This window comes from Panthera onca, chromosome A1 (assembly GCF_046562875.1).
Source record: "Panthera onca isolate mPanOnc1 chromosome A1, mPanOnc1 haplotype 2, whole genome shotgun sequence".
NCBI lineage: Eukaryota > Metazoa > Chordata > Mammalia > Carnivora > Felidae > Panthera > Panthera onca.
The window spans coordinates 216393438-216420871 of NC_138339.1; the positions used below are offsets into that span (position 1 = coordinate 216393438).

General features: G+C 42.3%; 1 protein-coding gene across 3 annotated transcripts in view; it reads left to right on the plus strand.

Moving 5' to 3' along the window:
- Positions 1 to 27209, plus strand: part of LRCH1 (leucine rich repeats and calponin homology domain containing 1) — a 202815-nt gene extending 175606 nt beyond the window's left edge. Inside the window, exons 17-20 of one of the 3 annotated variants that reach the window (XM_060637179.3) lie at positions 1250 to 1359; positions 2414 to 2551; positions 6897 to 6974; positions 16271 to 22489. In XM_060637179.3, coding sequence (XP_060493162.2) covers positions 1250 to 1359; positions 2414 to 2551; positions 6897 to 6974; positions 16271 to 16477 — 533 coding nt within the window. In that variant the 3' untranslated portion in view covers positions 16478 to 22489. Of the gene's footprint in view, positions 1 to 1249; positions 1360 to 2413; positions 2552 to 6896; positions 6975 to 16270; positions 22490 to 24678 lie in introns of those variants that run through there. The other 2 variants (XM_060637175.3, XM_060637176.3) reach the window with 2 other exon arrangements.
- The last annotated feature ends 225 nt before the right edge of the window (positions 27210 to 27434 follow it).

A 27434-nucleotide genomic window follows, 5' to 3' on the forward strand; every position in this document is an offset into this window, starting at 1 on the left:
GCGGGCCTCAATCCCATGAACTGTGAGATCGTGACCTGAGCCGAAATCAAGAGTCAACCCACTGAGCACCTGGGCGCCCCTTAGTGGTTATAATTTTAAAGACGTGAAGCCAAAAATGATCTCTTAAACGGCTTCTAATGTTGCCAACTTTTCTAAAAGGAGTCTATGGTCATCTCTAAAGAACTGAATTTTGGGGGGCGCCTAGGTGGCTCAGTCGGTTGAGCATCCGACTTCGGCCCAGGTCATGATCTCACAGTCCGTGAGTTCAAGCCCCGCGTCGGGCTCTGTGCTGACAGCTCAGAGCCCAGAGCCTGTTTCGGATTCTGTGTCTCCCTCTCTCTCTGCCCCTCCCTTGCTCATGCTCTCTCTCTGTCTCAAAAATAAATAAAACATTAAAAAAAAATTAAAAAAAAAAAAGAACTGACCTTTGGGATATGCTGTCAGAGTTTTCCCCCTCCACACTTAAAATATGTAATCCTATGTATTGTCACTTAGTTCTTAAGTCAGGCTTATAAAAAATTTTGGCTAACAGAAACATTAACCTGCCATGATTTTTAATGTGTAAAGCAAGTCTTGAGTCCTCTTATTTGAATAAAATTATTTGAATTTATGAAAGGATTGTGAAACCCCAGGTATAAATGAACACTCAGAATGAAAGCAGTAGGAACAGAGGGAGGGGACATCTGTCAGGGATATGGCCTGGCATGGTTCCAAGGATGACCCAGACCCTTCCCTGGGTCCCTGAATCCTTCCCTGGATTCACTTTGTTGTCACCAAAAATACAGCTTCTGTTACTCTGCATAACTCACTACAATTGAAGGTATAATCCTTGGGGGCACCTGGGTGGCTCAGTCGGGTAAGCGCCCGACTTCGATTCAGGTTATGATCTCACAGTTTGTGAGTTTGAGCCCCGCATCTGGCTGTGTGCTGACACCTCAGAGCCTGGAGCCTGCTTCGGATTCTGTGTCTCCCTCTCTCTCTCTGCTCGTCCCCTGCTCGCACTCTATGTCTCAAAAATAAATGAACATTTAAAAAAGAAAAGAAAAGAAAAGAAAAGAAAAAAGAAAATATAATCCCTTAGAATTGTCAAACCAAGCTTCCTGTGTGAAGTCTGAATTTGCTTCCATGAGTGGTTAGTGTGCTATTTGGGGGTAAAGTCTTTGTTTAGCTTAACTATGCGTAGTCCTGTACGGCAGCCTGCGGTAGGCACTCTTAATAAAGTTTTTTGTTTTTTTCCTCTCTGTTACAGTGTTTCTGAGACCTCAGAGAAATTTGGAATCTATAGACCCACAGTTTACAATTCGGAGGAAAATGGAACAGATGAGAGAAGAGAAGGAATTGGTGGAACATCTCCGCGAGGTACCCGAGAGATAGTATATAACCGAATAAGCACCTTCAGGGTTGAGGCAGCATTCTGTATTTTCGAAAAATCGACTTTGAAGCACCATAAAAAGGGACCTGTAGGACTCTAGCAAACAATCGGTATTCACGGCATGGGAGCTTTGAAGGAAAAGAGAGAGAGCAGGGCTGAAGAGGTCCTCAGGCTGGGAGTGAGGGGGGTTTGGCTGTCAGAGGGCAAACGTGAGTGTCGTGTGTCCTAGCCATGTAAGTGTCAGGATCCTGGCTGTGCTACTCTGCTGTACTTTTGCAAGTTGTTACCTTTGGGGGAAACTAGGTAAAGGGCACACGGAGTCTAATATTTCTTGTAATGGAGTATGGATTTATAATTTCTGAAGATAAAAAGTTCAGTTTTGTTAAAGGGATAAAAATGGATTTCTCAGCTAAAAGATAGTGTGAGAGGGGCGCCTGGGTGGCTCAGTCGGTTAAGCGTCCGACTTCGGCTCAGGTCATGATCTCGCGGTTCGTGGGTTCAAGCCCCACGTCGGGCTCTGGGCTGACAGCTCGGAGCCTGGAGCCTGTTTCAGATTCTGTGTCTCCCTCTGTCTCTCTGCCCCTCCCCCGTTCATGCTCTGTCTCTCTCTGTCTCAAAAATAAATAAACGTTAAAAAAAAAAATTAAAAAAAAAACATAATGTGAGAGAAAAGCATCCCTCAATCCCTCGTCTGCCCCTCGAAGGCTGTCAGAACCAGCTGGGCCTGGTTTCTGTTGGTCGCCTCATTCTGGTTTTCTATTTTCATAGCCAAGGCTCTGGCAACATTGAACTCAAGAAGTGATTCCATTATTCCTTTCACTCAACTTATTAAAACTTGTAGGTGCGGCTGAATTTGGTTTTCTACAGCGGAATTTTTACTGTAATATCTTTCGAAAAAGGTTCAAATAATGTCAGTGATTTCCAAATCTTCCTATTCTTCTTCCCCCTAATGAAGTTAGTGTCTCAATTCATAAATACCCGTAGCTGTTTCTTACCATCAGTTGCCTGGTAACAGCTGGCTTCCTTCTGATTCCCCCACAGAGCATCGAGATGAGACTCAAGGTCAGCCTGCATGAAGACCTGGGGGCCGCACTCATGGATGGCGTGGTCCTCTGTCACCTGGTCAATCACATCCGCCCGCGCTCCGTCGCAAGCATCCATGTCCCATCACCAGCAGTTGTAAGTAACATCAGATAAAGGGAGACTAACTTTTACATAAGACACACACTCTGGGGGGACGGTGTTGCTCGTTAAAGATGAGTGGTGATTTAAACAGTGAGAAGTCTTGCCAGAAAGCTCTTCCGGTTGGTAGCTTCTCTTCTTTTTTTTTTTTTTTATTTTTTTAATTTTTTTTTAATGTTTATTTATTTTTGAGACAGAGGGAGACAGAGCGCGAGTGGGGTAGGGGCAGAGAGAGAGGGAGATGCAGAATCTGAATCTGAGCTGTCAGCGCAGAGCCCGACGTGGGGCTCGAACCCCCGAACCGTGAGATCATGACCTGAGCCGAAGTCGGACGCTCAACTGACTGAGCCACCCGGGCGCCCCGGTAGCTTCACATCTAAATGGGATCTCTTTCCCAGTCACTGAGGCTTTTAGGATGACTCTGAAAAGACATGGATTCTGTATAAAATGACATCAGTAACCTCTCCAGCCAGAGTTTGGTCAGCCGGGCATTAATTCAGCAATTCCTTGGTGCCTCACTTTGCTCAGGTGGGCTACACTGGAGGTCCTGGGGCAATAATGAGAAAAGACTGACGGAGTGAAACTCCACCAACACCCTCAAAATGCGCTGCTCCACTGCAGGGAGGTAAAGCTGGATACAGAAACCTCTTCCTGTAGATCACAGAGCACGTTTCCATCCAGAAGAGGGTTACGGAGTCACTTCTTTGGTCATTCCGATGGGGGTGGGGGAACCAGAGATAAGCTTGTCTTTGGAGTCCTATATCAGGTTCAGGCAAGTAGGAAAAAAAGAAAAGTGTCTATCCACACTCTCCACTGTTCATTAGGAGAGGTGGGGAGAGTTTTGGGGCTCTGCAGGCAGCATTTGGGCTCAAACTCTAGCTCTGCCTATAAGCCATGTGACGTTGGGCAGGGATTTAACCTCTCTTGAACTTGATTTGTTCTTGGACATGTTCTTCTGAGGATAAAATAAGGCCCCCGCATGTGATACATGCACGAATGTAAGCCATTGATATCCTTAGTGTTTATAGAACAGTTTTCAACATTCAGAACCCCTAATTTCAAGGCACAGTGCTCATAAAGTATCACATAATGGGTGTTTTTCTCCCTCCCCCCCCACCAAAAGCTCACAATGGCATTATTGATGCTTTTCTTTTGGCAGCAGGAGAGATTAGCTAATGAATCTACTCCAACTGTCAGCTTCCTTTCTATACTATTGAACATATTTTTCATGGAAAAGTTTAACCCCCTTTTTTTTTTGCCTCAGAAATTAGAGGAAAATGATCAATTTGTCTCTTCAAATCTGTGCCTAGCTTGCCTTAGTTTGGGGAGCAAATTATGTCCTATAATCTGCTATGAAACTTTCCAGTATTTTCTACAAATGAGGCCCAAATGGCTATAAAGTTGTGTGAGCCATGTGCGAAATTCACATTTAATAGTTTTTCCCAATTTTTTAAAAATTTTTTTTTTAACGTTTATTTATTTTTGAGACTGAGAGAGACAGAGCATGAATAGGGGAGGGGCAGAGAGAGAGGGAGACACAGAATCTGAAACAGGCTCCAGGCTCTGAGCTGTCAGCACAGAGCCCGATGCGGGGCTCGAACTCACAGATCGTGAGATCCCATGACCTGAGCCGAAGTCGGATGCTTAACCGACCAAGCCACCCAGGCGCCCCCCCAATTTTTTTATAAGAGAGAAACTGTGACTCCTCATAGCCTCCAGTTTGAATGTACAATTAGTTATATTATTCACAGTGAATATGAGTCATGTGTCTAAGCATTTTTATATTTTGTTAATCCTTCAGGAAAAATGATGCACTCCTTTAAAAATCTTTTGGTTGTCAACCTGTTTTCTTTTTTAAATATTTTTTTAATTGAAGAAATAATGGGAAATAATGCCCAACTAGAGAAAATAGAGAAATGCAGAGGAAAAAATAATATCAACCTTTTTTCCATGAGCCAAAGACAACCACTGCTAGCATTTTGGCCTCTCTACTAACAGCTAGCATCCTTTCTGCGTTTAAGGTCTTTTATTGAATGATGAGCTACTTATGTATACTATTTAGTAGTGTTTAAAATGTATCAAAACCTAGGTTTTCCTCATGTCACTAAAATTCTTCATAAATATCCACTTTAATAACTGTAATGTATTTTAGCTTGCATTATCATAGTGTCGTTTTCCTTTTTAGAAATATGGGCTGTTTCCAAATGTCCACTTACCTAAAATTCTTCGGGGAGGTTCTCGGAGCCCCCTTTGATCAGCCCACCAGCTGTGCTGCAGCTGTGGAACCTGCTTTTGGTCCTAGTCTGGGCTATCATTGTCTACTCCTGTGTTTACGCGGGCTCTTCCCTCTAAACTAGAAGGCTCCCCCAACCTTCTCTCCAAATGTCCTCATCTTGCAGCCTCACTGGCTCCCATTGTTCCTGTCCCTCAGCGTCTACAGGAAGCAAGCCATTCTTGAGCCCTTAAAACTGAGTTAGGTTCCGTTCCTTGATGTTTTTTTTTCTCCTAATAGTCTCACAACTCAGACCTCTACCATACTAAACTATAATTTCCTGCAACTTACTAATATTTCCAACTAGACTAGAGGTAAGTGACCCTGAGAATTGTGTGTTTCGCTTCCACGGGTGCATACTTCACAGCTGGTGGAGTATCTGACACATGGGAAACACACAGTATGTACCGTCATATCTGCACCAACAGAATGGATGCCTTTTCTGCCCACGTTATTGTCAATATCAAGCATTCTAACTTTTCATTCACAAAACTAATAGTGGCCATTTTTTTTATGCCAAGCAGGTGTAATTTTGATTCTTTGACCATTGACGGGGTTGAACCTCTAACTATTTTATTTGTAGTAAGTGCTTTTCTAACTAAACCCAGACAACAATAGTAGAATGGGCCCTCCTTCAATTTCAAAGATGGGAAATATTCTTACATTGACTTTACTGGGCTGACCTAAATATTTTGAATGGTGTTGGGCGTCTTTGGAGTTTCAGAAAAGAGCCCCACAAAATCCTAAGTACACAGAGGACGATGAGGGCCTGGAGGGTTGGAGAGACAAATACTCAGGTCTCAAATGGTGAAATGCCTCTTGGTGCCCTGTCAGCTGGGACATCTCCTATTCTTCTGGTAACCTCATGTCACATTACCTAAGTCTGTTCCTTCCCTTTGCATAAGGGTTAACGTGGTGGCCTTGTCCTAAGACATGCCTGGGAGTGAGCAAAACCACCGAAGCAGCTTCCTGCCCCATCTTTGCAAGTCTCACGTTAAGGGGTACCATTTCCTCTCTAGCCAAGGTGGACAATGCTTGTTTAGCCTCCAAATTAAATGGTTCCATGCCAGCAGGTTTTCTTTTTCCCTTTTTCCGGGGGCGGGGGTGGGGGGAGGATAAGGAGTCCCTTTTTAAAAAGTAAATAATGTGCAAACAGATTTTTGTGCTGACTGGTGTGGACCCTCTAAGATGGGCTAAGAGTCACCTCACTCTCGCTTACTTTTCACAGGGCAAAATCAGTCCTTATAAAATATTGCTTCCACACCTAGACTGTTGGATTCAGTCATTCTTCTTGCTCCCTTTTTAAGGGAACTAAGAGTAGAATATTAAAATTTAACAGTAAAGCTTTTAAACTTACCATGTAAAAATCAAACTGTGTGAATCAGATGTACCTGTTTTCCATCCCACACCTTAGAGGCCATCTGTAACCACAGTCAACTCAACTGTGAGAGGCCATTGCTTAAATCCTAAACAGGCCACCATTTTTATGCTGTTTACTTCTGTTGCCTCTTTCTCATCAAACCCATGGCTTTGGCAGGAAGGAGATTAATTGGCCTGCTGAATTTAACCCTTCTTATAGAAATATATTGCTGTTGGGAATAGGTGATGCTTATGGTATATTAATAGATGAACGAAAGCAGATTATGCAAGAGTATGATCCCATAAAAATTATAAGTATGCATGTATGTGTATATACATATACATATGTATATACATATACATGCATATGCAGAAATTTGCATTTATACACATATATATACACATGTATATACACATGTAGAAATCCTGCTTATATAAACATCTATGTGTATACATGTGTTTCTGTGTATCTTTTCACACATGCATATACACATACACAATGTCTGGAAGAATATAATCCAAAATATTAAGAGTTCTTATCTCTAGGTGGATGTTTCTGGATGATTTTTATTGTCTTCTATTTGCTTAGGTATTTTTTCCCTTCAGTGAACATGTGTTACTTGTGCCATTTAGAAAGGTTAAAATTTAACCTGTTATTAAAAATCATTTCCCTTTTAATAATTAATTATTTCTCCATATTTGCATTTATAGCCCAAACTTAGCATGGCCAAATGCAGAAGAAATGTGGAAAACTTTTTGGAAGCCTGTCGAAAATTAGGAGTACCAGAGGTAACATCAAACTTAGTCCCAATAACCATGTTTTGGTACCGATTTCATTTAATGCATGTGTTTGAGACCACTGAATGAATGTACAGATTTACACATCCTTTGAAGTCTCAGTCTTTTTTGAGGAATAATGTTGAATAAGTTACATAAAATTTTAGTTGAATTCCTCTATTACAGTGAAATTAAAATGGCTTAAAGCAGTATTGGTCAATACTGAGGGAAAAGAGAGTAGAATTTCTTTATGGTTTTGAAATAAGTGCAAAATTCCAAACTTGAGAAAAACATGTAGTCAGCTTGATTCTCTACTCCAAGAACAAAAATTGCTGAGGCTCCATTGAGCCATCTGGCACGTTCCATAGGGTAGAATTTTGGAGGTGATGGTTTTCCTTATCCAAAGCTGTTATGCAAAGCACACCTGTAGTGAACTCCTAATTTGTTGATTTCCATTCTGTGTAGTTGCATTTTGGGTATGTGGATCAACATAATATTGAAAATATTGTAATTATTGTTATTATTATCATTAATCATTACCACTAATAATAACAATGTTTGTATGTTGCTTTGTAATTTGTTAACTGTTCGCAGTTCCATTCCCCCGTTAACCCACTGTAGATCCAATTGGCATTCCTTATAGCCAGCCCAACTATAGTTGGCTACTTTGTCTTTCTCCCAAGCTAAGCCCCACCCTCAGCCTCAGCCTGATGGCTAATTTGGGGCTTTTAAAGGCTTTGCTATTAGTAACAAAATCCACTCAATCTGGGGATAAGTTGAGAAGTTGATAATCATTGTGATAAACAGATATGGACAGTAATTACATTTTGAAAAATTTTCTTCTATGTTTTCTAACATGCCAGGGATAAAGTAACTACAAACTCTGCTGTGAAATACTGTTTATGAGTATGTGAAGGAATTGCGTTGCAACGTAATTCTACTCAGTGGTAGGAGTTAGTTACTGGAGTTGAGAAAGACTTATTCTCCCTCCCACCATCCCTCCCATCTTCCTCTTTTTCCCTCCATCTTTCCTTCCTTCCTTTCTTTCTTCCCGCCCTATCTTTTAGCTTGTTAAGGTTCAAAGGTAAGGGGTTATTAGTGGTGCATTTTTTATCTTATTTGAGGGCAAGGAGAGAATTATTAAAGCACCATTAAGTCAGAACTGTATCCATAAAGAAAACCTTATAAATTCATGTTTAAAAAGAGCATAATCTTTATATAATGGATGAAATGTCTTTGTGATCAATCCAAATGTCTTTCAGTAATGTTAATGTTAATCTCTGTCTCTATATTGCATGTGTATGTTTTAATATTGCATATACATTCTCAGCTTCAAATATTTGTGAAAATTCTTATACACACACTATTTTTAATAATTTGACCATCATGGGCTAATAAGATTTCCATGTGTGAATCAAAACTATCCTATTAGGTTTCAGACGATAAATTATTTGTGTCTGTGCCAGAAAGCACTGATGACTTACAGCCTAATCCCCTGTGATATTTTTAAACTCATCAAAAAAATTTTTTTTGGCTTATGGTGATACAAAATGAAATGGAAATGCCCTTAACCAAGTGTTGTGAATAAAGGTTGGTAATTATAATTTTCTTTCAAAGTAGGGAAAAGGAAATTAAATTACCATAATATGCAGAGAAAATTTTATCATAATTTCTGAATCATGCCCCTAGCAAAGTGTCCCTTGCACTAATCAGTAGCTCATAATTTCCGGGAAGATTGAATTACAGGGAATAAATAACCTTTTTTGCCAGTGTCCCATTTAACTATGCTTAGTAAGAAATATATTACTTAGGCCAGTTTTGAAATTTTTTAAAGATTTGAGGTGACTTTCAAGTTTGCACCGTGTGTAATGTGCATGTATGGTTGTGTGCATGCTTGTGTGTGTGTGTGTGTGTGTGTGTGTGTGTGTGTGTGTGTGTGTTATCCATCCTAATGGATAATCCAGTAGCATTTCACTGGTGACTAGAGTTACATGAAGCTTTTTGCTACTAGAGAAAGTCTGTTGGTTAATTAGCAATTGAACTTCTTTAATCAGATGTGTTAAAGTAAGGAAAGAATATTCTAGTGGAAAACTAGAAATTGCCATTGGAAGGCAATTGGCAAATCTCCCTGTATGCTCAAAGGAGCATACTTTTCATCTCACGGAATGAATTAGAAATACATGATTGGAAACGAAATCTTTCATCTGGGTGTATGATAGTTGGGGGAGGGGTGAAATGACTCCCTTCCCCTTAGGTTTGCTTCTTTCACTAGCGGGGGTGAAGTTTTAATGTACGTGTTTTAATGTAGTATAAGCAATTGCTTATTTACACTAAAAAATAATATATCACAAGCCTAATTGCAGAAATTCTCCATTTACAGTCAGATATTTGAAAAGGCTGGTACCTGAAAACACAGAGAACCTGGGCCATTACTTTCTTAATTGCATCACATTTAATATTTGGGTACAAAACAGTCATTGATTTCTCAGTCAAAAACATAGTTATTTCCTCAATTTGCAAGCTTTTCCTGCTTCTCCACCCGTTACTTATCTACTCACTTACACTCACAAGTCACAGAGATCTTGAATTCTGTATTTGATAAGCTAAATACTAATTGACAGTGATGAATCACCCTGTAGAGACCTAGAAGTCACAGCTGTGCTCTAAGCTTTGCATTTGTTGTCTTTTGTAATAGAATCACCGTTTGAAACTAGAAGGCAAAGTCAGCATCGGCAGCTTCTATAATTTGTCAGGTTCCTGTGGATGGAATGCGGTTGCTGAGCAGATTTAGTTAAATTTTTACAAATAAAGTAATATGAAGGGATGGAAGTAATTTTAAAATTGTTCCAGTTGTTCTAGTGCATTATATTTTCTTTAGAAGTCCCCATGGACACAATCCCAGCTCTATACCTCGGGGTCGGTCAAGGTTCATGAAGCATTTTACTCTGCACTTGGGTAGCGAGTGAGGTTCTGGTGTGGCTTACTGTAAATGTGGCTTCTTCAAATTGGCTGCATTTGGAATTGCAGGCAGGGAAAGCAGCCCAGTCGGTGTATTTGCAGGAGGTTAGCACAAGTACACGGGTAAGGCACCTCCAGAGCTCTGGTGTGTGGTTTGTGACGTTTGGTTAAGGCTGGATCCTTGGCTCCTTAATCGGTGGGGACAGACAGGATTTGGAACAGCAGCTGCCACTGATGGAAAGAAGATGACATCACAGAAAGAAGTTACCGATGGGGACCTGGAGAAATTCTGTTAGGGTGACAGGAGAATTGCTTGCCATCAACTGAGAGGGATTTGGCATGAGGTGGAGGTTTGCTGATGAGAATACCAAGGAAAGGTCCTTACAAATGAAGTAGACGGAGTGTTTGTGGACAACTTTCTTTCTCCATGTTGGGATGACATTCTTTCCAATAGTTACTTCTTTTTAAAAAAAAAAAATTTTTTTTTTAATGTTTATTTTTGAGAGAGAGTGACACGGGGCTCAAACTCACAAACAGATCACGACCTGAAGGGAAGTCAGACACACAACCGACTGAGCCACCCAGGTGCCCCTCCTTCCAGTAGTCACTTCAATGTACGTTATTCTTCCTTCCTGCTGTCCATTTTAAGTGCCTTGGGTTTTTCATTTTGGTTTTAGGACCAGTTCCCCAACTAAAGGGACACAAACTGAGTGAACACAATGTGGAAGGAGAAGAGTGAGTGGGTGAAAGGGATCTGTGAGCCCGAGGAGGGAATGCATAAGGTCTGGGGTCAATGATCCCCCACTTAAGCTGGTAACTAGTTATGTGCCCTGAGGCAAAGTCCTTAAAATTAGCAGCAGTTAACCATTCGTTGAGGACTTGTTATACATGCATCATCTTAAATGCTCACTGTTGAGGGTCGGAGGTAAATATTTTCTCCCGTACCCTGAGGAAACGGAATCCAGAGAGCTTATAATTCCCTAAACTCACGCTCACAGCTGGTAGCCATAGACATGGCGGTTTGAACCGGTTAAGTCCCCGCCCCCCCCACCCTGCTCTGCAAACTGCAGGTGTTGGGACTTGAGAAGTAAATATAAGCCCATTCTTCAGAGCCCTCGAGTCTTTTCAAATGGCCAGCTTGGGAGGGGAGGGAGAGCCAAGTGGGAAGACTACAGATAGTTCTCGCCCTCCTGCATCAGCCAGAGCAGTTTCTGTTTTGTCAATAGCATATATTAGATTTCTAGCTAAGATTTTCTTTGGGGGGGTGGGGGCGGTTAGGAAGCATCCTGTTGCTAAGCTTAGTTTGAAAATCACAGACCTCTCTGCTTTCTCTGAGCTGTAATACTCCATGAAAGTCCATTTCCGTAATTACCTCTCTCTCATCCACTGCTTGGCGGTGGGCGAATTCACCGCGGGTGCATCAGGGTGCCCTGGAAAATCTGGGGATTGGGTGGTGGTGCCGGCATCCACTTGATCTTGAAGACTGACCTCCCCCTGGTGGGCTTCCAGCTTCTTGAGGATATGTTCTTTATATCCCCCCAAAATCTGACCTGAAGTCATGAGGCTGTGAATGGACAGACTGAGGCTTCTTTTCTGAGTCACCTGGGCCACGCTTGGCCTCTATGCTTGATGTAGAAGATTCACCGTTGATTATTGGGGATTTCCAATTGGATCCAAATTTAGGGCTGTTGGGGGCTCTTTTTAGTATTGTCTCTGCTCAAAAGAAATCTCTGATTTACAAAGCGTTAAAGTTATTAAAAAATAGAGAATTATATTTTGGTTCACAAGGGAAATTTTCCTACTCGGTTTTAAATAAGGAGCCTTGGCCTCAGACCTCTGTAAGGAGCTTAATTTAAGACTTGCTTTCTTTAGAGGAGAAGGGAACTTAGATGAAACGCGCTTTGATTTTGAGCTGCCCAGCCCTTTGTAGCCACTGTTGTCTGCAGAGGGAAAACAGAGGAGGATTAAGGGCAGCAGCTCTACCTCGGTAGACACCTTCGCCGCACAGGGCCCCCACCTGCCTGCCTGAGCAGCACAGACGCCAGGGGCTTGCGGGACCGTAGGGTGTCCCTTAGCTTCTACATGGGCCAAAGGGAGTTACAAATAAGATCCTGGAGGGGCACCTGGGTGGCTCAGTTGGTTAAGGGGCCGACTTGGGCTCAGGTCATGATCTCGTGGTTCGTGAGTTCAAGCCTCACGTCGCGCTCTGTGCTGACAGCTTGGAGCCTGGTGCCTGCTTCAGATTCTGTCTCTCTACCTCTCTCTCTCTCTTTTTCTCTCTCTCTTAAAAATAAACATTAAGTAAAAAAAATTTTTTTAAATCTCAGAGTGCATTTTGGATTCTAACCATGACCCTGTTGCTGTAAGAGGATTGTGTTCCTATTATGGCCGAGTCTTCAGTGCCTTTCATATTTGCCTTTCGTTGTTTTCTAAAATGGGATACGGTGGGGCGCCTGGGTGGCGCAGTCGGTTAAGCGTCCGACTTCAGCCAGGTCACGATCTCGCGGTCTGTGAGTTCGAGCCCCGCGTCAGGCTCTGGGCTAATGGCTCGGAGCCTGGAGCCTGTTTCCGATTCTGTGTCTCCCTCTCTCTCTGCCCCTCCCCCGTTCATGCTCTGTCTCTCTCTGTACCAAAAATAAATAAAAAAAAAAGTTGAAAGAAAAAAAATAAATAAAATAAAATGGGATACGGTAATTGAAAGTGTCAGTAGTAACTTTCCTACTGTCTGTGAGGGTTTAGGAAATTTGTAACTAATCTGAATTATTTTTTTTTTATTGGCAGGCATTCTATAAATTGAAAACACGTTGTTGTAATCTTGAGAAATGAGTTCTTTCTCTTTGACCTTTATGCCTCCTTTTTCCCCTTTAGCATCAATTCAAATCATAATAAGTACTCTTCTGGGATAGGCTGAGATTCTTTTCTTTTTAATGTTTGTTTGTTTAGAGAGAGAGTATGCCCTTGTGAGCAGGGAACGGGCAGAGAGAGCGGGAGAGAGAGAATCCCAAGCAGGCTCCGTGTTGTCAGCACAGAGATCATGACCTGAGCCGAATTCAACAGTCAGACACTTGACCGACTGAGCCTCCCAGCTGCCCCTGGAATGAGATTCTTCCTACAAAATTCATTTGGCTTTTACATTTATATTGGTTAATTCTGAGTCTGAATAACCAGAGGTGAAGACCGACACATTTATTATTTTGTTAACAGCAATTTAAAAATTTGTAATAGATTAAAAAGGACCAGTCTCTAGCTTGTAAAATCAGGCCCAATTTCTTACAGGTGGTGTGTGTTTACCATTGAGAACGTAAGAATTCTTTCCCACTGTGCGTCTCTCTGGGCATCGGTCTAACAGCCTTTCATGAATGCATGGTTGAGAAGAACCATTTTAAAAGCGGCATCTTCAAAAGGTTTTAAATTGCAATTCTAGATAAAGTAGTTTCCTGATACAACAGTTACCCTCCAAGTTCATAACATTGATGATTAGTTCTGTGTATTTGGAGAAAACTGTGAAAACCCTTCACTACCTCACTCAACTCCCCACCAGATTATACCTTGTCAGTCAGAGCTTTACATGTTCAGAATGGCCATCAACGTTCCTGAGCTATGTTACCTTAGGTTTAAAGAAAAAATACTTTGTAATCGTGTTGACCTTAAAAGTTAAAATTATATTTATTTAAAAAAAACTTTTTTTAAAAATGTTTAATTTTGAGAGCGAGACACAGCACAAGTGGGGGAGGGGCAGAGAGAGAGGGAAACACAAAATCCGAAGCAGCTCCAGGCTCTGGGCTGTCCACACAGAGCCCAACGCAGGGCTCGAACTCACAAGCTGTGAGATCGTGACCTGAGCCAATGTTGGAAGCTTAACCAACATTGAGCCACCCAGGCGTCCCTAAAATTAATAAAATGAATATATTCTAAAATTGCTAGAATTTAGACTGCAGGACACTCAAAACATGTATAATCTAGACCTTTTTCCAGATCTGTCTACATTTCTGTTTGCATCCATAGTATTGGGGGAGGCTCGGCCAGTCTTTCATAGTAAGTAAGCTTAGTCACACTTTCTTGAATTAACCTTGGCAGTTGTGACTTCTGTTCTTTGTAGTGGGAATTAGCATCCACACTTGCCTCTGAGGACTCTGAGTGTATTCACTGTGCCTTTCAAATGCCTTGCAGTAATTACTAATGCTCTGTCCTACAGGGTGAAATTTTGCCTCTTTCCATTTTCTTCCTTTTTAGTATTTTCCTGTTTTAATTCCAAGAGAAAAAAATGCACAATCTCTAAGTGCCGCTCATTAAGACTGTAATTTGGTAGGCACAGGATCAGAAAATTCATTTCCCCCAGCGGTTTCAGCCCTGTTTCCTAGCACGGCGTCCTTGAGGAGGTTGCTGTGGCAGTTTGGGCTGTGGGACATGGGACAGAATCAGAGCGCAGGTCTCAGAGGACCCCAGCAGCCCACACTCCACATGTTACGGTGATTCCAGTTTTTGCCTACCAGACAATCTTAGACCCATGCCTTTTCCTTTAGAGATCACAGTTTAGTTTAAACCAAACACCATGGACTGTGACTCTAGGCCCTACCCACTTTAATCTGAAATCTGAATTAAGCCCCGAATCTGTGGCATCACGAAATTAATTCCAGGACAAGAAGAATGGTCTGTGTAGGCTCCCCATGCGAGAACTGTGCTACTCAAGAACACTGTAAGGACTATTCGATTCAAGTTCTTGGAGGGCATTGCTGGGGAGCAGACCAGACATTTTCCCTAGGGTTCTGGGAAGGGTTTTAAAGCATAGACTGGAGGTAGAATGATTTGCTTTTGCTGTGGAAATACCCACTTCTGTGAAAATTCACATTTCAGTTTGTGGACGCCTTATGTCTTACGTCTGCTTTGCTCAGATTTCACTGGTTCAGCACAACATTGCAATAGAGAATTCTTATTGCAATAACACGTCTTTCCTTAGATGTTTCCCCATCTGCTAATCCTTGACCAGTGTCTCTCTCCCAGTGAAATCAAATCTATGTGTAGATGTTTTAATTCTTGGGAAAATAACAGCAGTAGCTTGATTCCTCCAACTCCACTGAGAAAAGCTGCATGATCTGAATCGATGTAACGTAGCTTACTGTCTTTAAAAAGTCTTAAGAACAGCATCTTTACCTTCATAAATTAAAATTAGAATGTTTTTAATCTTATCCATCGTGCTTGATATTATAGCATTTCTTTTCATCTGAGGGCATCAAGCTGACTTCAGAGGATATAAGACAGCATCTTTATCTTAGAAGCTTTCAGTTGCTCTGTGATTTGCATCTGCTTAGCAATGAGGCTAAAATAAAGGGGAAAACTGTAGCAAAGTATGATATAAAATATATATCGTATATATGTTTTTAAATGCTTTGCCGGACTTGAAATAAAGCTGCATTTATGAACTATATCTTAAATAGTTTCAATTCTAGTTTCATTTGGACACAAAACTACTTTCATGTTGACATATCAGTCGTAATCCGTTATAATCACTGTTAATGTTAATCTGTAGTCCTTTCCAGTTCAGGAAGTCATTGTATCAGGAAACTGCTTCCTGACAAGAGCAGATATTTGGAGGCCAACTCAGAAGACCCGTGCCCTACCATACGTGTTTAGTGATGAATAAATTTACATGGTTATCCCACGTGGGGGGGGTGCACTTTTATTCTAACTGCACATCTAAGAAGCCTCCTTTAGACTTTTGGTTTATGTGTGACTGCAAAAACATGAAATTTAACGTGCTTTCTGACACATGTAGGAACACAGGTAAAACCAGAATTCCCCGGAGTCTATCAGTAACCCTAGAACAAAAATGAATTAGGTGTATGTGTTACCTTTCAGAGAGGAGTACTTTATATTCACTGAGTCTTCATAAACCAGGGTGAAAAAAAAAAAAATACATTGAGAATGGTGAGGACAGGTGGGGATTCAACTTGGAAGCTTACGTTTTGCCCTTAGGCGAGGTTATGTCCTGAATGTCCCTAGTGAAAAGCTCTTATTTCTATGCCATTGGTGAGCACGTGATATACCACCTGGCTATTAAAACTGTTTGGACGCCGGTAACATCCAATTGAAGAGCGTGCTGTTCCTTAGTAGTGGCTTTGTGGGTGAAGGATTTCCTTGTGCTACTTGCATAAAACACTTTGGGTATGCTACTTTGTTTTGTAACCGGTTAAAAAAATCTTTGGTGGAATGGGTTTTACCTGCTTGAAATAAGGGGTGAGTCTTGCCATTTGCCAGTAACCAAAAATGTGTGCTTCTTTCCAGCTGTTCTTCCGTGTAGTTTTAATTGTACGCACTGTCTCTTTCTGTTCTAATGGCTGCCCACGGAATAGGCCGACCTCTGCTCTCCGTATGACATCCTGCACTTGGACTTCCGTCACATTCGAAAGACTGTTGACACTCTGCTGGCCCTTGGGGAGAAACCCCCACAACCAACTTCTGCCCTCCGCTCCAGGGACCTTATAAGCTTCTGTCTTGTCCATATTCTCTTTATAGTGCTGATCTATATCACTTACCGCTGGAATGCTCTGTCCGCATAACGTGTGCATGTGCATCCAAACAAACACTCTGCTGTGTCACCCTGAGCCATCACAGGGCCCTTCCTCCCTCTGAGCCTCTGCCTTGCCAGCTTCCATCCCTGTCATCTCTTTAGTAGCCTCTCGAGTTTTGAAGGGAACGCTACAAGTCAGGTTTTCCCAAGGCACAGACTTTATAGAGTGCAGTTCCCATTAAATAATCTCTCTCGCTTCCTAAAAACCAGTGACAGCAGAGTGTATCGAGACCTCATGCTTTCTCACTCACATAGCTGCCCTGGGTAGAGTGGAAGAAGATGCCAGAACAGGAGCAGAGGGGATTTAGGATATGGAAGTCTTTGCTTTGGGTCAGTGTCAGATCCTAATTCAGGAATGGGCAGTTGAGGTGTAGTGGAGCCATCTTGCAGAGAAGACCGGAGATCAGCATTTGGGGCCCAATTCGGTCTAGAAAAGTCTTTAATAATACCGTTATTGACCAAGTTGAAAAATACCGTCAGTGAATGACTGCTTTGCCGGCCATTCAGTTGGTTTCCTCCCTGTTTCCCTCAATGGGAGTGTTGCTGCCCACTTCTACCCTGAAGTGAGAAAAGCTACCCTGAGCAAGCCCCTCTGCCCTGCTGCAGGGGAAGGAGCTGTGCAGCGCGGGGCTGGGGAAGGAGGGGCCATTGCTGTTAGAGCGCCACCTGGAGGATTCACTTGCACATCACTTCCCGCATAGTTTTACGTAAAACTTTTACTCCTTGCTAGGTCTACCCTGAGGCTCTTAGAAAAGCATTTTCCAGAAGGGATTTCTATTTTTAAATAATGTAATGGGTCGTTTTGCTTTTTTGCTGCATCACATGATAGCTTCAGGTCAAGAACGTGATGGATTTGACTGTATTTGTTTTCAAATAAAGCCATGAGTCATGGAACATTCTTGGTCTGAGGACGTGGGTTACTATGGCAGAAGCCAACAATAAGATTGCTCTCATTTTAGCAGAATGTAGTTTCCCTAATGACTTGACATTTCCATTTAACCTTCTGTTTCCAGTGACATGAGCAAGCTGCTTCTATTCCTAAGTAAGCTTACAGGATTATATATTAACTAAATCTGCTTTTGGAGCAATGTGATTGATCAGTTTGTAACTAAGAGAAAAAAAAAAAAAACAACACATATTAGAATCTTGTCTCGGCCAAGATATTCCTGGTTCTGGGATTTCTGTTTCTAATATGAGAACGCCCTGCTTGAGGTTTGGACAGTTTCTCCTCTGCTTCATTACACATCTGGGTGCCACGTACTATTTCTTAAATTTGGGGGATGATGACATTAACTTCCTCAAGATAAATTTCTAGTTCACGGAGATGCGAAGAGTCTCCATCCATGGCTACTAAGAAGATAATTTTAGTTTTCTGAACGTGTCCATGAATCCAGGGGACTTGAGAATATGGAAAACCCACATAGTGAGAAGAGTATATTTATAAATCTTTTTTGTTGCTAAATCAAGTCAGATTTTCTAACCGGAAGCACTCTTCCCTCAAAGATAGCTCTTCCCTCCTGATTTTGTGTGGACTCGTGAAGTACAGGGTATGCGGAAGTTGTCTAATGAAGCTCGGTTATGTAGAAACAACCCACAGATGTACCGAATTGCTTCTGGTACCCTTCAGCCTGTAACGCAATGAAACCCCTTTGTGCAATGTCTCATGAGCATCCTAAACCCTAAGTTGCTTAATAAACACATTTCAAGTGATTTCTTCCAGGTTTTTATCAGCCCATCGATACACTGATTTGCCCACCTAGAACAGCCTTTGCTTTTCCATCTGGCTCTACCTTGCACTGACGCTGCCCTGTAATGATCACTGTTGTTTGGTTTTTTTCTTCTTTGGGAGGGGTGGGGGGCAAAAGGGAAGAAGGGAGATGACTTACGGGGGGGGGACTTGGAAGAAAATCCTATCAATCAAAACGGAGTAGAACAATCATGTGAGATCAGATTTAATTTTTGGTGCTGAGCTGACATCATTCTCTGGCTCTGTCCATATTTCAATTCTGGCCTCAAAGGTTCTTTGGATGTGCTTTCATTTCTCCTGTCATTAATGTATCTGTCCCCTGACGTGCTGCTCCTCTTGGGATCTGTTGAATGGCATTTTTTTTTTTTTTTTTTTAAATCAGGAGGCATAGTAACTAGCAGAACACAATTAATTTAGCCCTTTAGGCAAAACTTTGAATGAACTGTCTTGCCCATTGTCAAGCTGTTCATTTCTATACAGAATATTAAGCCCCTCCGTGGTTCTTCCCCAGAGTACCCGCACACCAACTCATATGCTCTCGTGATGCCTGCCGTTACAGTGTGACCGGGGATGCAAACTGACGTGCTTGTCGTCTGAGAGCTGGTCGGGGATTTAGTTGTGTGATTTGTACGTGCAATCCTAAATTTCCTTCCTCACACAAGAAGCACCATTTTCCCAGTACTTCCTTCCAATGCCTGCTAAAGAGAACCAATTATTTATGTTCTGTCTTTGAAATAGAAAGATCTATTTGAAATAGAAGGTTCTCTTTCTCCAGCTGCCCCAATTGATGGCAGCTTGCCACTCAGCATTAGGATTTCCACAGTGTGTCCCAGCTAATGTGCTCTTCATTCCTTCTATTTATGGATTCGTAATTTGTAAGTGGCTCACAGTTCTGGGGAGAGACACCTATGAAATGGGGCTGGGGGAGAGGCGCTGTAGAACTCCAAAGTTAGACAACTAAGTAGGAGTTTCATCAATGAGAACAGGTAAAAAAAGGCACTTGATATCCTGATACCATTTATTTGTAAGAAATTAAATTTAGTGCGAGGGTCGTCTAAAATCCACACTAGTCCCTGTCATAAGATCAAAGGATTTTTACCTTACAGGGTAAAAGGAATGGACAGTGGATTAAAATTTCAATCCAATGGCTTTGGATTGAGTGGAAAAATATTTTAATCCCATTTTAAGAGATTCTGCGTTTTTAAAAAAAATTGTTTTAACGTTTATTTATTTTTAAGACAGAGTGTAAGCAGGGAAGGGGCAGAGAGAGAGGGGGATACAGAATTCGAAGCAGGCTCCAGGCCCTGACCTGTCAGCACAGAGCCCAGCGCAGGGCTCGAATGCCCATTGAGATCATGACCTGAGCCTAAGTCAGACGCTTAACCAACTGAGCCTCCCAGGCGCCCTGGAGATTTTAGTTTTTAAGATTAGGCTTCAGGTTTTGAAATTAGTTCTCAATAAAAAATCAGATACATAGAATGTGTGCTTTTTTTCTTTGAGACTATCAGGGTCCAGTTCCTTGGCTTTTCACTGCGATTTTTATTTGTGCCTGTGTTCATTCATTCATTCCTTCCTCAATATTGAATGAGCACTCTTTGAGTAAGGCTGTGTGGTAGACCTGGGGGATAAAAAGGTGACCATGATACATGACCCCCGTCTTCGAAAATCTTGCAGTCGAGACCAGGAGCCAGCAAAATTTTTCTGTAAAGTGCCAGATTGTAAATATTTTATGCTTTGTGGGCTCTACAATCTGTTACACAAACTACCCGGTCCTGTTGTGGTCTAGAAGCAGCCATGGATGACTCATACATGAAGGGGCGTGGCTGTGTCCCCATAAAACTTTGTTCACAAAAACAGGCTATGGACTGAATTGGCCCGCAGGCAGTGGTCTTTGGAGCCCTGATCTAGTGGACAAATAAAATGGAATTCAGTGTGATACGAGATTCTGCAAAGCACAAGGCAGGGAATCGGACCCTGATGGGTAACCGTCTGTGAAGCCTTCTTGCCCTTGTGCCATGTACCCTGCGACCTGGAAGAGGAATAGCCAGATGAGGGGGGGGATGTGTTCTGCGGAGGTGAGAAAAGGGGCGGATGTGTGTGGAGAAAGAGGCTTCTGGAGGGAGGAAGCACTGAAAGATGGCCTGGCTGGAAAGCAGGGAATCAAATGAGTGACGAGATGCCCTCTCAGTCTGTAAGGGTTTAACGTGGTCTCCCTCTTAGTTGGACGACACTGACCCTCCTGAGCAGGAACTGGAAACTCTCTCAGTGTGAAAATAATGCAGACAGTCTTGTAGGTTCACTCCAGTGCCAGGAACCTGCATGTGAGCAACAGACTGAATGATATGGAATCTGCTGATGTAAATGACTTTGGTTTAGTCAAGCGGCTGGCCTGGAAGGAGGCATGCGGCCATTTGGGAGCACAAGGAGCTAGAGAAAGAGGACAGCCAGGCAGGGCTGCTCCCATGAGGCGTTTTCGGCCAGGGCACGATCGATGTCTGTTTCTGTCTTTGAAGAGAAGCCGAACGAGGATCCCCACATGCTGTTGAATTTGTTGGGGGTTACCGCGATAGGACTCCGAGGGTCTAGAGGCCTCTTCCTGTCCCAGGGGCCACAGATGCACCATACTCCCCCATTGAAGGAATTTCTGGGAAGGAGCTTGGTGTTGTAGAAGGAGCCCCAGCTTTGAGATGAGACTCATCTTCAGATCCTGGTTCCGGTACTTAAGAGCTGTATGACTTTACCAGAGTTACTTAAACTCTACGTCCCCATTTTCCCATCTGTAAAGTAGAGGGATTATACCCACCTTGCACAGTTGTCATAAAGAATTAAGCGATGTAAATCTGTAGCATTGGCACCAAGCCTGTAGGAAGGGGCCCGGGAAGCCTTCCTAAGGTAACATTTAGTCTTTCTGGCTTGCCTGCCTTTTCCAGCCCTATTTGCTGTGGCTCCAAAAAGAGCTGGATGAGGGGATGTGAGGGAACCTTACTGATTCCTCCATGGGAGAAGCAGCAGCAAGCACGCGTTCTTCGGAGGGGATCAGAAGCATTATATTTCTGTAAGATACTGCTTCATGACTCTGCTCTGTGCTTTGAAAGGAAACACAGCAATGGTGCCACATTCTCAAGAAGAGCCACTAGGCTTCTCTAACAGTGAAATTGAAATGCACTTAAAGTTCGTGTAAATGTATAGTGATTCCCGCTTTAAATCCATTTTAGACCGGTTTTGGTGGCCCTTCTCTGTCCCTTCTGACCCAGCCATAACTCTGCGGCAGTTCCTTCCCCATCTCAACTTCTAGGTCACTTCAGGGACCCTCTCTCCATGCCCCCATGGACATGCAGTGGCAGGTCCAGTGTGTGGAAGGTGGCCTTCTGGCCTTCCTTGCTGTCCTTGCTCAGCCTGTCAAGCAGTGCCTCAGCTCATAATTCCATCAGTCTTCACCCCAGTCCTGTGATGATACAGCCTGAACTGCCATGTTTTTGTTTCTACTAGCTCATGCCAGTCTTCCTAGGTTACCACCAACTCCATCCAAGTAATCTGAGGGCACTTCCGGGTTTCTTCAGGGCATGTGAATGAAAGGAGAAGAGGCAGGAAGGATGTGAAAAAGTACCTTTTTCTGTCTCCTGTTTACTTCTCATTGCCAACTGTAAGGGTGGAAGGGAGAGCCTTGGACTCTGCACCAGGTTTAGGAGTGAGGAGACCAGGAAGTGAGAAAAGACCAGGGAGAGAAAAGACCAGGAAGTGAGACCAGGAAGTGAAAAAAAGACCTGGGAGAGAGGGTGAAGCGAACTCAGCCTGTGATGTCTGCAGAAGTCCTGTCAGCAGGAGGCTGAGACCTCAATACTTTCCCATCCCTGTGTCTTTGGAGCCCCCAGCCTTTCCCAACCATGACCTCTAGCTTGGAACCACTCTTTAATGGGACCAGGGCAGTCATGAATGGAGACATGTTGAATCTTAAGCAGGACTTAGGATAAGGCACGTAGCCCCAGAAAAGCCATGTTGTACACAGTTTAGACCCTATGGAACTATCAGTACTTAAATTCAGGAACATTTAGGACTAAACATAAATAAACACTGTGGTCAAGAAGCAAAGTGTCTTTCAAGATGGCCTCGGTCATATGCTTCCTTCTAAGATTTCTATTTGTGTTCCTCACCTAGTGTTCAGTTGATCTCTTACTGTTTTTCTCAATGATTTATTGAGCTTATGTGTCATATAAAACTCTTTGTAATTTGATGCAAATATTTTATTTAGAGTTTGTTTATCTTTTAATTAGCTTGTTTTTTTTTTGACACATCGAGGCTTTAAACTTTAAGGCATAATCAGTTGTTTCTATCTTTTGTGATTTTTATACCATTTTTTAGCTTAGATAATTTACCATTTATTTACAAGAGAAAATGCTAAATATTCATGTCTGTTTTATTAGGAGAGGTGTTTGATTTAAAAAAAAAAAAAGTTAACACTTTAGGGGCACCTGGGTGGCTCAGTCGGTTAAGCATCCCACTTCAACTTGGGTCATGATCTCATGGTTGGTGAGTTCAAGCCCCGCATTGGGCTCTGTGCTGACAGCTCAGAGCCTGGAGCCTGCTTCGGATTTTGTGTCTCCCTCTCTCTCTGCTCCTCCTCCGTTCGTGCTCTGTCTCTCTCTCTCTCAAAAATAAACATTTAAAAAAAATTTAATGATTTAAAAAAAACAGTTCTTTAATTCATTTCAAATTGATTTTAGCATATGGTGTAAATAGAAGACTTTATTTTTTCCCCAAGTAATACCTTGTATCAGGTGCTTAACCACAATAGTGGCCATTTGTGATTTCCTACAAAGGCAGATGTCAACTTATATGCTGTGGGGATCATAAGAATGAAGTAAATACACCCCTGCCCTTGTGGAACCGATCTTAGCAATGAAATGCCAGATTGGGGTGATTTCACAAGCCATGGCAAATGGTGTCAGGGAAGGATATACACTGATGTCCGGCTGTGGCATGCCCATCCTGTCCTAGTGACCGCTCCTGACTCCCAGACAGAACCTCCCATCCTTTCTCAGATTGGCATGTGGCTACTAAGTTGGCCAGCAGCATAAACCTGCACACCCACCTAATATGCCATTGACAAGATAATCCTATTATGATACAGATCAGACACATGAAATAATGGTTGAAATTGTGCTTTAAAGAATCAGTTGTCCTGTGTTGACATGTGGCCATTTCTTAAGACCTGGTGCCAGAGAGAGTCGGAGATACTCTTAATTTACCACAAGTTAGGGAAGGAGATAGGGATAGGGGCAAAAAGGTGGTTGAGAGAGTGTAGGAAGATGACATTTGCAGACAATGGAACAAATTACTTGAGATGTCATGGCATGTTCTTTAAAGACCTTTCTGAGGACAGAATGCCTGTATCTGTGGTAATTTATGGGGAGTCCTGCACCGAGGAAGTAGGAGGATCTGGTTCCTCAAGCACAAATCACATGAGACGCAGCAGAATTGTCCAAGATCCTGATTGGCTTCATGTTAAACACTGTGTCCGTTGCCTGGGGTGTGATGCATGTGCCATTTAAACTGCCCTTAAAAACACAGCCATTGGGCTGTGGAGAACATACCATGATCTGGTAGACAAGAGGGAGTGTTTGCTGTGGATTCTTTTCCTAGCCAAGGAGACATACTCAGCAAGGAGATTCCCCTCATTCCCCGAGCCAAATGACAAAGGTTTGAAATTATCTTGTGTTCTTTTGTAAACTGTTTGGTTGAGCATGCAAGGTTCTCCCCATATGGAGTGATTTGTGTCGATTATTTTCCTTGACTCACACGTACTGGCCATTTCCCAAGAGCAAAAATACAACATGAGGAAGTAACAGGACATTCGTGTCTTTGACAGTTTTACCAAAGAGTCTTAAAAGAGACACTAATGAAGGCTGTGGTTAAAATTACTTATTTACAAGGCTCTTGATAAACCATGAAGAAAGGATACCAGTCCACCAGCATGCCTCCATTTCAGAGATCACAGCAAATAAAATCAAGTTTATGGTCATTATAACGGTACATGGTCAGTGTATAAATGAGTATATTAGTTCCCTTAAAATGTGTGAGAAGCTACTGGCAATCTGGCTTTATAAGAATGTAAGCTAATATATTCTCGGTGTTTGGTTTCCACCTGACTCTATGTAGCTCAGTTATTTAGCATAACGTTTTTTAAAATGTTTGGGTCTATTGCATATTTCAGAATGATTGGGAGACTTTCTGGAACGACCTTCACTTGTGAAAAATCAGCATTTTCTCTGCAAATATAGAAAAGATCTTTGCCAATGGGTTGAAAGCAAGGGAGAGAGCACAGTCTGAGACGATCAGACAGGCATATGTCAGAGCTCAACTCAGCTCCTGTCCGTGGTGTCCTAAGATTTTATGATTATGTTGCGGTCATCTAAAAATTGATGTTTTGTTCTTCTCCCTTTTAGGAAAAACTGTGTCTACCCCATCACATCCTTGAAGAGAAAGGCCTGGTCAAAGTGGGCATTACTGTTCAAGCATTACTAGATGTAACGGTAACGAAGTCTCTGTTCACATGAAACCAGCTCCTCTCCTTTGGGTCGGTTCAGACTCGTCTCTTGTCAGAGATCCTGAACTCTGCTCTCAGCACCTGTTCCTCCTACCCTCCCGCTCACTACCTGTCAGTTCCCTGGCTCTAGTTGCATTGAAGGGAGGACATAAGGGAAGATGTTTCTGCCTTTCAGAACTGACCTCCACTGTTAAGATATGAGAGAGATTTACCTTAAAGCCAGTGAGGGAGCTGTCTGTGAAGAACTGAGCAGCACATCGATGCCTTTTACAATCTCCTTCCATCCCTACGCTCACCTACTGCCATTACCGAAACACCAAGCACAACCGTTTTTGCAACAAGACGTATTTGTTTTATTCAAACCAAACTTCTTGTGTATTTGGTGGGGGGAGGGGGGGGGGAACTCAATCAGGTTTTTCACCACCAAATTTTTCAAGACGTTTCTTGAGACCATTGCCTTTTAAAAAACTATTTTCGACATACAAAATATTTATATAAATATTATTTATTAGTGAGTTGTTATTTCATCCTTTGGATGCAAATTGTAAATTAGGAAACTATTTTATTACTGCTTTTTTGTGGTTAAACACTTTATTTTAATATTATAAATATTGAATTATTTTCTATGCTCTTTGGTGTGCAGTAGTTGTAGGTCTCAGTAATCACGTTTTCTGGTGTTTGTGACTCAGAAACAAACAAACAAAAAAATTAAGCCAAAAAACAGGTGCTTCTGTGACAAGAACTGTTTTCTGGGGAGGCATTATTTCCACTTCGGTTCATCGAACATTGGTTTTATTTATATTTCTGCATTCCATCCAGTTTCCTACATTCCAGCAGCCCTGTTGTCCTCTCATGTAACGAACTGACTGAAATCGAGAGAGCACCCCAAAGTTATCTGTAAATAGCTGTGATGGAAAAAAAAAGGCACATTAAACTTGAAGATGAAATGTGAACAGTTATTTTTTTGGATTCAGACTTATTTTGCTATGCACAAAACATTCACGTTTTAACACAGAGAAGTAGTGTTAGCATCGTGCGTCTTGAAGTATAATTTTGCACTGTAACTTGGGTAATGAAAGAAAGTCTAACGCCAAAGGTAAATAATCAGGAAATGGCATCGGAAAGTGGAGGTAATAAACAGATGTATTGTTTAACCAAAAAGCTTCTTGAAGGACGGCTCTGACCGAGTGAGCCAGAATTACACATGGCACATAGGGCCCGGATCAGGAAACCAGCACTTCTTAACCACTGCCAGTCTTAAGGGAGGAAACGATTGTGAGAAAAGCAGGCGTGCTCACTTTATTGTAATTTAGTTGGTGGCTTCCAGAAAACGCTGCAGGATTCACGGTCTCTGGCGTGAAACTGCGCAAGTGAGTTAGCGAGTTGGTGGGGCAGCCGCATGAACACCCAGGCAGGCGCCGGAGAAGGTTAGGTAAGTGGCGTTTGGAGACGGAGTAGCTTAGAAAGGAGTGAAAAGTAAGTTCGATCAAAGCACGACTAGAGAAGAGCCAGCGAAGGCAAGGGAGCTGTGTTGGTTGGAGAGATTCACATAAGGCTTAACAGACACAACCACCTATTTGAGGCCGTTACGTGCACGTGCACTCGCCCATCCCAGCCCTTCATCTTCCGAAGTCTCGTGGAGGCTGACTGCAGCTTCGCCTCCGTGAAAAGCCATTGTAAGTTTTTAGAGCAGCGGCAGCCACAATTCACAAGACAAATACGAGGGTGAACACAGAGCAGAGGATACCGGGACGATGGTGTGCATTGAACCGCGGACTGACTGCCGTCAGTCAATGCCAGCATCTGCCGTGGGCAGGATGGAGGGGTTACGGAAAATGGTCGTTTGCATTGGCAGCTAGCGGTTATTTCCTGTCAAATAAATGTACTGTGCACTTTAACTTAAAAGATGTTTTAATGTTTTCCTGTACTGCACAAATACCTGTTTTATCGAATAGCATAATGATGTAAAAAAGACGTTTTGGACAAAGAGCGTATTCAATGTAAACAACAGGCCAAGGTCGATACAGAAATAGGAACTTAGTTTGCTGCACCTTGACGGGCATTCAGAATGCAGGGTCCTGAGATATTTTTTTACGTGTATATATTGGCAACATGAAGCTCTGTAATCCTTGTTCTGAGAGGGGTTTTTTTTTCCCCCAAAATTAAAATATTTCTTTGGATATTCATCTTCAGTATTTTTCTTAAAGTTGGCTGTATAATACAAATGGCTTCAATACTTTGTGCAATGGCTTTTTTTACGTGCAGTCCTTGTATGGCTAAGACGTCTTCAAGATCCTTGTACACTGTTTATATGTGCAATAAAATGTGCGTGGCCAGCTGAGAGTCCCTAAGTGGACAGAATGTACATAGTGCGAATATCCTCTCTTTTATTATTTAACAGTCATTAAAACTTTGAATTTGTACAAACCATCTTCTGACTGACTGACCCATCTGATGCAAAGGTTGATTGTAGTCACAAAAGAAATCCTAGCGTGTCATTGCTGAAATAGATTGTAGCAATTATGTAGTGTATATGTATGAGTGTGTGGATGTAATATATATTGTTTTTGACAAGTTTTTTCTAAAAAAAAATTTTTTTTTAATGTTTAGTTTTGAAAGAGAAACAGCATGGGCAGGGGAGGGGCAGAGAGGGAG